Source organism: Anabrus simplex, chromosome 14, assembly GCF_040414725.1.
Source record: "Anabrus simplex isolate iqAnaSimp1 chromosome 14, ASM4041472v1, whole genome shotgun sequence".
Classification (NCBI taxonomy): domain Eukaryota; kingdom Metazoa; phylum Arthropoda; class Insecta; order Orthoptera; family Tettigoniidae; genus Anabrus; species Anabrus simplex.
This window is the reverse complement of record NC_090278.1, coordinates 39,295,405-39,309,944: the sequence shown is the minus strand read 5'-3', so window position 1 is coordinate 39,309,944 and position 14,540 is coordinate 39,295,405. Positions and strand designations below refer to the sequence as shown.

Genomic DNA, 14,540 nt, shown 5'->3' with positions numbered 1-14,540 from the left:
TGTAAGAACCTGTAATTAATAGTATATAATTTACTCTTACCTGTATATATGACGTATATCCACAGTAACATTGTGCAACACACTGTAACATCCAGAATAACGTATATTTAGAATGTTCTTTACATTATAACCATGTTATTAGGCACTCTAGAATTTACTAGAAGATATGTTGTGACATATCCTTCTAGAAGCCTGGCCAAGCAGCCTATATAAAGAGACAGTCTCGTTGATGGAGTTGAGTTATTGTTTAACAGGAGTTGTTCTTGTGAATTCGTGGTGTGTATATGCCAACATGCTAAAGTAAGCAGTCAACTGTTTCAAGGTTGCAGTCTTCATGTAGGCAGTTGTTAAAAATGGTGGTTTTTTGATGCATGTGTTTAATGTGTAACCTGTAAACAATAGAAAATAAAATCCATGTACGCAAGTGACAGCATTTTGTGTGCATCATTGTGGATACATCATTGTTGACCGTGACAAGGACATAAGAATTTACGAGTGATTACGACTGTAAGTGCGAAATAGATCAAAATGCAAGTGATACTAGAAAATATGTCCGTATAACAACTCTTAAGGCGAACTCACCAAGAGAAATCTTACGACGAACGGCAAGAAGAAATCGCTGCAGAGCGGTTATGGGAAGATCTCGTCAAAAAAAAAAAAAAAAGAGAGAAGATTCCGGAAAGTTTTGCATCGAGGTCAACAAAGATCCGGGCAAAACATCGGAATATAAGGTAAATGTTACCAAAATATGTTCTAAGTTAACGAACATGATACAGCCACTCAATTCCACCTTAGCAGACCAAATTTCTCAAGATAACTCAGGTTTACCAAGTAGAACGGGGCCTAGAATTGAAAATTTCAACCGTAAATGACAAAATTTCATCCCAAATTATCGAAGTCACCAATCAATTAACGCAGCAGATATCGGACATCAGGTCAAAACTGGGACAGGTTCGACAGATCGATAGTCGTGTAAGCCAGCTGGAAGAGGACATCTCAAACCTCGAGGAGGAGGTGGAATTCCTGGTTTTCGGCATAAAGCAACAGGTTGAGGGGAGAATTTCTACCGGCGAGGGAAATTTTGAAAGCCGTATCTGTGCCATTGAGGAAAATTTTGGGAGCCGTATTTCTGCTGTTGAAAGAAGGTTAGAAAACCGGTTTTTGACTACCAAGGAAGATGTGAAGAATATGAGAAAGCATCCTTCACGCAGTAGAAGATAGATTAAGTCAAACAGGACATATTGCCACACCACTAACTTCCTCAAACCTAACCGGCAATACAGGACACCTAGACCCGAAGGTGTTTATAGAGAGCCTTCTGGAATTCCACGGGCGACTGGAAGAGAACCCGACTAGCTTCATCGACAGATCAGTTGGTCTATTAGGAAGGACTAATCTACCAGTGGACATTTTCGTGCAACTCATCACACCGCGAATAAAGGGGCAAGCTGCTACTTGGTGGAATAACTTGAACGGCTTAAATTTAAACTGGATGGACTTCAAGAAGGCATTCCTCACTAGGTTTAATTTTGAAGGGGCGAAGAGCTACTGACTGAGGCACAACCGACTGGCATGAGAGCTAGCGCCTTCTTCATCCTACGGAAGAACCAGCTCTTAAAGTGTCTGCACCCGGAAGGAAGTGAGAACAAGATCTTACCAGGCATCACAGAGCTACTCCATGATAAGATTAGACTCCTAGTGAAAGTATCACTACCGAGATCCTTTGATGATCTACGCAGAATCATCGCTCAATTGGAGGAGGAACACGAAGAGCAAAGCAACAGAAGAGACCAGAGCAGTTAGGAAGTGCTATTAGGAAGAACGGGACACCTGAAGAACAAGTGCCCAGCCTTGACATTGGAAAACTAGGTCTGGCCCATTCTGGATTGGGGGGGAATGGGAATGCTCCTCAAGACACGACAGACAAGCGAGCCTGGTCAGGTAGGAGAGGGATTGGTCAGATTGTGAGTAGAACAGGCCAACCTCACCCAGCTATCACCCAGCGACAAGAATTTTTCAGCCATACTCGACAGCCAAGCAAGCCATTCATTTGTCAACGAGACTGTTGCCAGATTACTACCGCCTATGAAGCCTCACCATCTCGGAAGGGTAGTGGGAGCAGCGGATGGGGTAACCTATTCCATCCAAGGACAGACTAACCTAACCACTAAATTCATGGACCTGTCTATTTTAATTGACGTTGCAGTGATTCAGAACCTAATACCTGACATATTAAGTCATGACTCTGGTGGAATACAAGGTGATCCTAGACATTTTGGAAAAAGACAGACGTCTGAGGGTTGCCTGGCACGATGGAAATCTCCAGACTCACAAGGATGTGGAAGTTGACGTAGACTTGGGAGATATCCCTTTAACGCATCTTCAACCAAGTGAAGAAGAGGAGCTGAGATGAACCTTAAAGGACTTCCCGGAAGTCATCACCAATACAATAGGATGGACTACCACGGTAACGCAATCAATCCGGATACGTACAACTTCGTCATTCAGAAGATTCAAGAGATGGAACGGCAAGGTCTCATCGAACCCTCTACATCTTGTTGGGCTTCACCTATCGTCCTACCGAAAAAGAAGAATGGGGAGTATTGACTGTGTGTGGACTTTCGCAGGTTGAACGGGAAGACCATTAGTGACGCCTACCCTATGCCTGACCTGAAGGACTTGCTGAAACAAGTGGGTCTAGGATTTTCAGCATGCTGGATCCCAACTCCGGATACTGGCAATTGGAGATCGAAGAAAGTTCTGGACCACTGACCGCCTTCATGGGACCGATAGGATTGTACCAAAAATATATCAGATGCTCTATTGGTGAAAAATATCTAATTCCCTCTATGGGAATTTAGAATTTTCCATTAGGATTGTACCAGTTTGCAGTAATGTCTTTTGGATTGAAGAATGCTCCTGCCACCTTCATGCGAGTGATGGATAAGGTATTGACAGGCTATGTTGGAGATTTCTGCCAAGTGTATCTTGACGACATTTTAATTCACAGCAAGAATTTTCAAGAATACCTTGTACATCTGAGGAAAGTACTGAAACGACTGAAAATTCATGGACTGACTTGCCAACTGAAGAAGTGCCACTTCGCCCAGTCCCACGTAGAATACGTAGGTGTTTTGAAAAGTTCTCGGAATGTACTAGAATTAAGTGTCTTACCTCGGTGGAACTGCTTTTATTTTTCAACATAGTCTCCCTGTAGACTAATGCATTTGGTCCAGCGATGTTCCAATGCCTTGATCCCATCTCGAAAATGAGATTCCTCCAGGCCTGCAAAATACCTCTCTAGTTCGACTGTCAGTTCTTCCCTTGTAGAAAATCTCTGTCCACCGAGGAAAATTTTCAGCTTGGGGAATAGATGAAAGTCTGATGGTGCCAAATCAGGTGAATAAGGTGGATGTGGCAACAATTCGTACCCCAGTTCATGAAGTTTTGCCATGGCAATAACACTTGTGTGTGGCGGAGCATTATCATGATGAAAGATGACCTTATTCCTTGCCAAACCAGGCTTATTTCGCGTATCTTTTCCTGTAGTTGGTCTAGGAGGTTTGCATAGTATTGCCCCTTAATTGTTTGGCCAGTAGGAAGATAATCTATCAGCAGAATGCCTTTTGCATCCCAGAAAACTGAGGCCATGACCTTTCCGGCCGAACACACTGCCTTTGCGTTCTTTGATGGTGGTGAATCAGCATGTTTCCACTGCTTTGACTGCTGTTTTGTCTCTGGTGTATAGTAGTGGACCCAAGTTTCTTCTGTAGTCACAAACCGGTGCAAAAAATCTTGTTGGTTGCACTGAAAACGGGCCAGACTTTGTTCGGACATTTCCAATCTGGTGCGTTTATTGTCCAATGTCAAGAACCGCGGCACCCATCTTGCGGATAATTTTTTCATACACAATTCTTCTGTTAAAATATAATATACCCGTTCAGAAGACATCCCTACAGCTTCAGCAATCTCGGGCACTTTCAGTCGACGATCCTCCGTGACCATTTTATGCACTTTTGCAATAAATTCTGCGGTCGTAACACTTTTTGGCCGTCCACTACGTGGATAATCATCCAAGCTCTCCCGACCAAATTTAAACTCACTGGTCCACTTGGCAACAGTTGAAAATGAAGGAGCAAGTCCCCCAGTGTGTTCTGAATGTCGGCATGAATTTCCTTTGCTTTCATACCTTTCTTTACAAAGTATTTAATCACTGCTCGAATCTCAGTTTTTTCCATTGTCACAAATCACTACGCGGGAACAACAACAGAGTCGTCACTACCACACTCCTGCAGCTAGAGCACTGACGCGCCACTTGTTCACTCATGAAGGATATGTGATTATTGCGCGGGAACCTCGTTGCTCTAGCACTGATATCTAGCGGTGATTCCGAGAACTTTTCAAACCATCCTCGTATCTTGGCCATGTCCTAACATCTGAAGGCTTAGAAAGACAGCCGGAGAAGAATCGAGCTATGGAAGAAGCTGAAGGCCCGCAGACCAATCGACAAGTGTGTCAGTTCATTGGCTTGTGTGGATTGTATAGCGGCTCCGTGCCACACTTTGAAGAGAAGGCAGTACCACTCACCGATCTACTCCATAACAACTGCCCGTTCCGATGGACCAGCAAGGAAGAGGCAGCATTCCAAGACATTAAGGCTGCGATATGCAACGCTCCCAGTCTAGCCCATCCCGACCCTCAATGTAAGATGCACCTGCAGACAGACACCAGCGACTCCGGCCTAGGAGCAGTATTATTCCAGAAGAGGAGTGATGGTGTAAGGAGCATCATCGAGTATGCCAGCAGAAAGCTACCTCCCTCCGAACAACACTACTGCACTGCTGAGAAGGAAGCCTTAGCCGTGGTGTGGGCCATGGGCAAATTCATTGCTACTTGGAGGGAAGGAAGTTCCAGCTGTACACCGATAACGCCGCTCTCAGATGGTTGAACTCAGTCTTTGGATCAAAATCTAAATTGATGAAATGGGCTCTGTTATTCACATAATTTGATTTTGATGTGTGTCATGTCCCAGGATTGACAAGCATAGGAGTGGACAGTTTATCTAGGCACCCGGCGATAGAACCTGAAGCTAGAAGCACCATTGTCGAGAGGGAGTTCCCACAAAAACACCAGAGTGAGCCCAAGGAACCTGTCCTTATGACCATCAAGAAGGAACTTGATCAGTAAGTAATTAAACAGTGGCAAGAACAAGACAAGCCCTGTAGGGCCTTGATGCAGTAGATTAGGAGACAGAACACAGATAGTCGACTTATCCCAAGGGAATTCAAGATGTGTTACAAGAACTTCCGGGTTGATGGAGATCTCTTAATATACTGGTCGCACTTCTCCGACATGCCTGCAGGAGTAGTAATCCCTACACAGCACACGATGGACATCCTCAAGAAATTCCATGACAGCACTGAAGCCAGACATCCAGGAGGTGAAGAGACATACCTGTCTGTGATAAAGATGTTGATTTCCTTAGGGAGCCTGAAATATTGGTAACTATATTGGTCACATACCAGTCTATCCGACAAAGATTTTTCTGGGTCAACATGCGGAAAGACATCCTGGACTATGTTAAGGGGTGCTACATCTGTGCCTGCACCAAGGCGAGCAACAGGAAGGCAGATTCCAGTCAGCGAGGAAGATGGAAGGTGATAGCCCTAGAGTTGATGGGTCCTTACCCTAGACCCCCACGGGGTAAAACAAGACTCCTAGTAATCGGCGACCTCTTCAGATGATGGATTGATGCCTTTCCGATACCAGAAGTCACAATGGGACGCATCGCCAGCCTTCTGCATGATGAGGTATTCAGCCGCTACGGTTATCCACGGTGTATTGTCAGACACCGGGAGTCAGTTCACGTCAAGGAAGTGGCAGCAAATGATGACCCAATGGGGTGTGGAGCACTACAACCCAAGGGCCAATCCAACAGAACGACAGAACCAGGAGCTAAAAAGGATGCTACGGGTCCACCTAATAGACAGAGAACATCGACTGTGGGACAGTCAGATACCACAGTCACTCTTTGCCCTGCGACGACGCATCAACCGTGTCACTGGCTATTCCCCAGCTGAATTGTTCCTTGGTTGACAGCTATACGGCCCCGGGGATTGGGAGATTCGTCCACCATACACTTCTGGTCAAGAAGATCCAGCTGTTCCCCTAGCAGAGTGGCAGCAGCAGGACATCAAGGAGAAGCAGGCTTTGGCCGAGAAGAGATCCCTTACCCAGGCCAAGGCTCAAGATGTTGAAGAGACCCAGACCTTCCTACCAGGCCAACAAGTACTGCGACGTAACCACCCAGTCAGTAATAAGATTGGAGGGTTTCACGCAGGTCTCACACCTAAATGGGTTGATCCCATCAAAGTGGATAAGCAGCTGGGCCATGGAGTCTTACTTTTTCATATGCATTGTTTTTCATGATTTTTATGTTTTGATCGGCTGACGATGACCTGGACTGTGGTCGAAACCGGTCCCAATTCTAATTACTATTAAATAAGAATGTAATCACTACATTTCTTTCTCTTATGTATTGAAAAGGTTGAACCTCTTTTTCAGTTATTCAATTTTAACTTTAAAGACCAACCCTCCTGTCAAGGTCCACGCATCGGAGTTGCGGCGAGTCACCCAACCGCTGCGCATACAGAGTAAGCCTGGTACTGCCAGGGGTCCACCTGGAGGAGAGGCTACTAATGACACAACACAATCTAATCATCATGAGGGGAATGCATAAACTTTCATCGAGGAAGAGGGTGGCGGAGAGGCCACCCTGACCCATGACACGGCACGATCCGGTCAAGAGGAACAGAGCCCATACAACGACATCGAGGAAGAGAGAAGATACAATCTACTTCCAAGACAAAGTCGATGAGTGTGATAGACTGTGGAAATTGTTTCAAGTCATGGGGGGGGGGATTTTGATGAAAGTGTAATAAACTGATATAACTTGAAAACAATATTATTTAACCGATGGGTAAATAATGCAAGTATTGAGCTTGGATCATCATCATTATTATTATTATTATTATTATTATTATTATTATTATTATTATTATTATTACTTGTGAGGTGTGGCTATGAAGTGTTTATATCTACTTACTGTATTATTATTATTGATGTTATTATTATTATTATTATTATTATTATTATTATTATTATTATTATTATTATTATTATTATTATTACTATATTATTATTATTTGCGTAGATGGACGATCGCGTTGTTTGTGAGGTTATGTCATGAAACGTGCTGTGTATATATATATGAGTTTAGTTAATGTAGGAACCTGTAATTAATAGTATATATAATTTATTAATACATGTAATCTGTATATTCACAGTAACATTGTGCAACGCACTGTAACATTCAGAATAATGTATCTTTGACACTAGAGGTTTTAAAATGTTCTTTACATTATAACTATGTTATTAGGCACTCTAGAATTTACTAGAAGATATGTTGTGACATCCTTCTGGAAGCCTGGCCAGGCAGCCTATATAAAGAGACAGTCTCGATGATGGAGTTGAATTATTAACAGGAGTTGTTCTTGTGAATTCGTGGTGTGTTTATGCTGACATGCTAAAATAAGCAGTCAACTGTTTCAAGGTTGCAGTCTCCATGTGCTTCGTGATAGGCAGTTGTTAAAAATGGTGGTTTGTTGAGGCTAGTGTTTGATGTGTAACCTGTAAATAATTGAAAATAAAATCCATGTACGCAAGTGACAGCATTTTGTGAGCGTCTTTGTGGCTACATCGTAGTCTTGGATTGGCTATAAGGATTGTTTGGGATTTGTCGGGGTTGAGAGATAGTCCATGCTTTACTGCCCAGTTGTTTACTGATTTGAGATCTAAATTTAATTTCTCTATTGTTTCTAAAATGTCATCCAGTCTACAATGAATGTAGGAATATTCCTCATCCCCATTTCTCATCACTTTTTTTTGGTTTCCATTGGTCTGTAATCCATAGTTACCTTTCGTGTTTACTAGCCTCTGGAGCATATCTTGTTGCAGGATGTTGTTTGGTGTAATGACTATGTCTGTAATATGAACAGAACTTTATTGTCTTGAACATTAATTACTGTGTAATAATGGTTTTGTTGTTTATTTTCAGGAACGAGATGGGGGCGGAAGGGGTCGTGGTGGAAGAGGGGGCAGGAATTAGTTGTGCAACAACCACCTCTTTCGTAGCTTACTACTCCAATTTAAAGGAATAATTATGTAACAAGTTTTTTTTTAAAGAGAAACATGATGAAATTACTTCCATACCTGGAAGTACCTGTTTCTTCACTTATGTTCTTCTAGAAGTGAATTGCGTATGAACTTTTGTGTGTGTAGGAGATTTAAAAAAAACATAATGGTATACAAAACAAAGCATTTGCATATTCAAACACATCTCTTTACAGTAAATGTGTACACATTCTTTTCTTCCTCATCTTCATGCAGTAAGAAACAAGTTTAAAAAAAGTAATACATGTGATGCGATAAAAAGCTGTGGGATTGAAGACCGTGATTATTAGATTATGTAATCAATCAGTAAACAGAGAGATTTTATCAATTAAAGCACTTTTTTTTTTTTCTCCATTGCATGCCTTAATAAACTAGACTTGATAGGCCAATGTTCCAGGCAGCATTGCTGGCAGTTTTTGTCTTAGCCTATTGTTGAAATTGAGCACTTCACAAAATGTGGAACAGTATCTCATGCTGAAACAAGTGTTTGGTTCAGTATGTAGCTGGTATTTTTTGTCATTTTCGAAAGAAGTTTCCATTATTGTTCATGACAAAAGTGAAAAATGCAGTGTTTATCCAATATAATTGAACTATTTGTAAAATATCTAGCTGTGAACTTCATCAAAGCATGCAAGCATGTAATGTGATAGGTCTATTTTCTGTGTAAAATGATCTGTTTGCCTGTATAGGTGGTTGATTATGAACTTAATTGGCTTCTCTTGAATATGATAAATCTGTATTTAGACTTTTGATCATTGTTGCATTTTTTCCCTTCTGCTGTTACGACTACTTCCTACATTTTACCTTTCTGTACAGACTGTTAGTGGCCTTAATTCTTTAATTTTCTCTCTGCTCATATCATTCACTACATAATTCTTAATTTTTCATTGTAAGGCACTTAAGGAATAATTAAGGCCATTAGATGGATACTATGATTTCAAGTAGATATTTGCTTTATAGCTAGTTTCTAAAATATATCTAGATAATTCAGAAAGTGTCAGTTTTATTGGACAAATGCTGTAAATTTTTTTTTTTTTTTTTTTTTTTTTTTTTTTTTTTTTTTTTACTATGCTCAGAATAAGATTTCCTTTTCTGGTAGTGAAAAATTCTGGGCTTGTTTTTGAAGAAGCTAACAACAGCATGTGCTACTGTTTGATGAAGTCTTTATGTGAAGTGGGTAATATCACCACAGGGCTATGGCAATATATGTGAATATGTATATATGGATGAATGTCTGGAATTATTTATTTCTTGGCTATAATTCGTACATGGCCTTTAAGCAAATTGAAGAACTGCGTGACACAGTATCATCTGTCATTCTGTGATATGCCCTTGTTGACTAAGGGTCTACTGCTCATTTTGGTTTTACAATACCAAGTAGCATTGTGTAATGCATTGCATTTGGGTGTGAAGTTGCTTGTATTAATATGGTAGCTTATGTTCTGCAAGCACAGTTTTGATAAAGAGGTGAGAACAGAAATTAATTTCATGCTTAAACACTTCTTACACGAAGCAGCATGGATTAATGTATCTCAAGTTACAAGAGGTTGATAGAGGTGTTGGTAACACAACAGCTGGGGTACAAATAATGTTCTCCTTCCCAATTTGCACTGATACAGTATCTTGAAATTTCACCTTGAAATGTCTGCACACAATAGCTGAGGCCATACGATGATTATTATTATTATTATGATTATTATTATTATTATTACCTTCTTTCTAGACTTAGCCTGGTGCTGATTTTTCTGAAACGTGCGTTTTTGCCATCTTAGCAACATTTCTTGTTATTAGTCTTCTACCTGCAGCTGAGAATACATCATTATCATCCTCCACAATTGGTGAGAGATAGAGTTTTCTCATTCGCTTAGCTGCTGCACGAGTCTTTGGCTGTTTAAAATTATTCTTATCAGCATCTCCAACTACATTATGTAACCAGTGAATTTTCTCTTGCAAGTCGAACCGGGGCATCAAAGACTCCACTGCATTTCCTATCATTTCCAGCAATTTATCAAACTTCTTTCTCAGCATCTTCTTGGTTTAAAAGCACACAAACGATCAAAACAACTATCATGAATAGAATATTTCAATATTCCAGCTGTAGCGCCATAATTTAGATACAAATTTAAATTTCAAATCTACCCGGTAGACGTCCGTTATTATGAGCATAAGCGTACCCCCAATACCTTGTAATGAAGGGAAAAGAAATTGAAAGATAGAAATAGAAGAGACTGAAAGTGCCCTAACCCAAAAGTGTTACAAATATATTTTAAGCTGCCAATTTGTTTTTGGTGGTTTAAAAGTAATAAAACTGAATGTTAACATTTTGCATGATATTTAGTTTCTTTAGTTTGAATTTCCTTTAATCATCAAAGAGATGCATGAGTAAATATTGAAAAAATTCTCAGCACAGACATGAGGAATTGTGTAAGTGCCACCTAATACCGAAGGAGAGGGTGAAAGTCTTAACTCGCTTGTTTTAAGAAAGCTGTAAATGCAAAGTAATTTGACAGATATTTATTTAAATTATACACTTTGCCTCATTAAAATTGAACTGAAATCTCATGTTACATAATGTCTTTAGTATTTTATATCTGAAGGAACTGAAATGTGTAGAGTGGGCTGTCTCCAAACTGTTGTACCAGATGTATTGACAGAAGATAAATTTAGACATAATTCAGTGCCAGGGTGCTGGCACGTTCACCTTGCTCCACATTCTGCTCACCATGGCACCATCTTTTGACCGCTCCAGAAACTATATCAGTATTCCGGGGCACTTGCATCCTAACCCATGTCTTTGGTGATGACATTATCACCCTTTTCCATGTTAATTTTCTCAATTTGATACTTTTAGACTTTTCCATTTACACACCTCAAATAAATTATTCATCCTGGAACGAAGAGATTAAATCTTTTGTATTCATTACGTATGATTTAGAACGCGTTCTAATTTTGACTCTCTGTTACTATAGAATTCCTTATGTTTAACTTGGTGAAATGTTTGGAATCGTAAATAAAAGAAACAGGAAATAAGGGAAGTCAGCAGACTTACCTTGGTATTAAGTTTATGCAAGAATCCAAATGTACATATATGCTACGAAACTCTTTCAGCACTCCCTGCTGCTTTTTCTGTAGATATTATGATAATGCTGGAGGTGGTGGTGGTGGTGATTATGATTATTTTATTTTCTAAAGGAACTCTTTTCCTGTTTGTGAAACACACAGAATCGTTGGAAAGTTTCTGCGCAAGCGGTTTCACGCCTAGGTAACAAGTATTGCAGTGCTGCTAGCGTTGCCTTCAGTAATTCAACTGTACAGTATTGAAAAATGTTTTGATTTTTAATATTGTGATTTATCTTGTTATTCCTGTCGTTCTTAAATCTCAAACCATCAGATTTGATATCAAAGAGCCATCCGTGATGGAACTAACTGTTCTATTGTATATATGACAATATTGCTGTTTGGGGCCGAATTTGCAAACAGAAACAATAGTTGAATCTGAATCACCTCAGCTTGTAAGCAAACTTCTTCCATTTATATATAAGCAATTGTAACGTAATCAAAGAAATTGACATTGTGTAGATGTAAATACAATCGTGTTTATTATAAATCTGTGCACATAGTTTCTCTTTTACAACTCTTCATCTTAAGTTGAGAAACATATTTGTATATTTGGTTGTTTCTCAGTGTATGTAGATTCCAGTGTGTTCTGTCCTTATGCTGGACATACGGACTGATCCACTAATATAGATAAATTTGAATGCACTATAATTCACACATTTTAAATTGTATAATTCACTGTAAAACATGAAAGGCGGTATTTATTCTCCCCAGATTGTCTAATGAAGTATAAAGTGACCTTAGTGATGAGTCTATGAAGACTGATGTAGGTGGGAGTGGATAATCCTAGTAATCTCATCTTACAGTATGCGATATTAACAAGTCTTTCAAGACGTGCTTTGTAAATGTTCCTCACTAGTTAATATAATAAAATTCATGACTGCATCTGTAGAGTAATATTAATAAGCGTAAGTATATAAAATTCTATAATTTTACCATCTTTGCTAAGATATGCGAACTTTTTGATAATGTGATGCTCGGGCATTCAAACTATGAATGCAGATAACCTAAATATTTTACTTTGATTCTGCCACCTGATTCGTAGCTATTGCAATAAAAAATTATGCAAGCTAATTTTTGTATGTTAAACAGCAAGGTAGTAATAACATTGTAATGGTAATAATAATAATATTGATATTAAGTTCATTGATAATTTTTATGAAAGCTGTAATTCAGTTATTTTAAAACAACTTGTGAGCTTTGGCAAACACGTATTGATGTCAGAATAATAATAATTATCATATGGCCTCGGCTACAGTGGTGAAGACCTGACGTGATGCTGTCTAGCAATGAAAGCAAAATTGTACTGGAATGGATACTGTTGTTAAGTTTTTATTTTTATGAAATATTAAAAACTGTTCCCAGTCACAAGTTTTATTAAATGATTTCCTCCATTGCATGTTTCAGAGACTTTACTCCATCATCAGGTGATGAAATGGTGACATATATTTTAAGAGTTGGTGTATATTACATCTGTGTTGGGTCAACAATAGGTGTGTGTCATCTCAGAAATATAGAGCTACTGCTCAAGCTTAATATTGTTTTTATTTTCATTTTCAATTTTATCACGTGAGCCTGTGTTGAGCATCTATTAATGTCGTCGACACATAGGCAGCCATTAATAAAATAAAATCGTCGCCATAAGACCTATCTGTGTCGGTGCGACGTAAAACGACTTGTAAAAAGAAATCAAAGAAATTATGACATTGTGCAGTTGTAAATACAAACATGTTTATTATAAATTCGTGCACATGTTTTTGGCAAATGTCATACGAAGGGATTTCAGTATATAATGCAACACATTTTTTTCCAAAAGCAGGTTGGTTTTATTGAGGATTCAAATACACCGTGTTATTCCCTAATCCTTTTGCTAGAATACCCTATTTTTCAACATAATCTCCATTCAATGCTACGGCCTTAAGCTACCGTAATGCGAGGGCCTGTATGTCTGCATGGCACAACTCGACTGATCGATGTCGGAGCCAAAGTCATGCTGCATCGATAACTTCCCCATCATCCACGTAGCGCTTCCCGCGAAGTGCATCCTTCATTAGGCCAAACAGATGGAAGTCGGAAGGCGCGAGATCTGTGCTGTAAGGTGGATGAGGAAGAACAGTCCACCGAAGTTTTGTGAGCTCCTGTCGGTTGCGCAGACTTATGAGGTCTTGCGTTGTCGTGGAGAAGGCTCGCCATGCTTTTGTCCACTACCAGGTCTCCGTAGACATTCTGCAAGTGCCTATGAATATCTGTGATGCCCTGGTTTTCCGCCAAAAGAAACTCAATAACTGCTCTCAGTTTGGTCCGCACCTCCGTTACATACGCCATTTTGAAGGCTAGTTATAACACTGCCACCCAGCGCTAATTAATGAAACTCTACAAGACGAAGCGGGAATATTCAAAGATGTCCCAAATAAAATTCCAATTTTTTAAAACCAAAATTGGCCGAGAAATAAAATGGGTTGCATTATATATTGAACGCCCCTCGTACAAATGTGTTTATTATAAAGTCATGCTGAGTGTTTTTTTTTTTTTTTTTTTTTTCAAATGTCATAGACATCAGTTAATAAATCCTCAACTTGGCTTCAGATGATAAAATTGAAAATGAATATTTTAAAACAATAATAAGCTTTAGCAGAAAGTGTATATTTTTGAAATGACACACATCCAAATATGATATATACAACATAGATGTAATGAATTCACAATGCACATAGCTCGTACTCTTAAATGAAAACAATTGTGTATCAAGTAGAGCAACGTCACCATTTCACCATCTAATGATGGAGCAAAGTCTGTCAAACGCATAGCAGTGTAAATCATTTAATAAAACTTGTGACTGGTAAAAGTTTTTAATATTTTATTAAGAATTAATTCACAGTCAAAGACGTGTACATAAAAATCATGATTATGTTTAAGATTAGTTTTGTCAGATAACACTGAGTGCACCACCAGAGATCTATGCCAACAACAGTGACATGAAGTGCCAAGATTTTTTTACCATCCATCAAAATTAGACTACATCAATATTTTGAGTTTTTAAATTAACCTATTGGTATTCCATTTCTCTAGCCCTGCACACGCCCAGAATTAGTATTTAATTTACATGAATCACATCAATTTGTAGGTTCTCTAGCAAATTACTAAATTTAAAATTCAAACAATTATAAATCATACCTTCCATTTTTTTTCCT

At 39.2% G+C, this 14,540-nt stretch overlaps 1 protein-coding gene across 1 annotated transcript in view; it reads left to right on the top strand.

Annotated features, from left to right (window-relative positions):
* The window catches only part of Ythdf (YTH domain-containing family protein), a 115,544-nt gene extending 106,332 nt beyond the window's left edge, over positions 1-9,212 (top strand). The window contains exon 5 of the mRNA XM_067158468.2: positions 8,117-9,212. Coding sequence (XP_067014569.1) covers positions 8,117-8,167 — 51 coding nt within the window. The 3' untranslated portion in view covers positions 8,168-9,212. The remainder of the gene's footprint in view (positions 1-8,116) is intronic.
* The last annotated feature ends 5,328 nt before the right edge of the window (positions 9,213-14,540 follow it).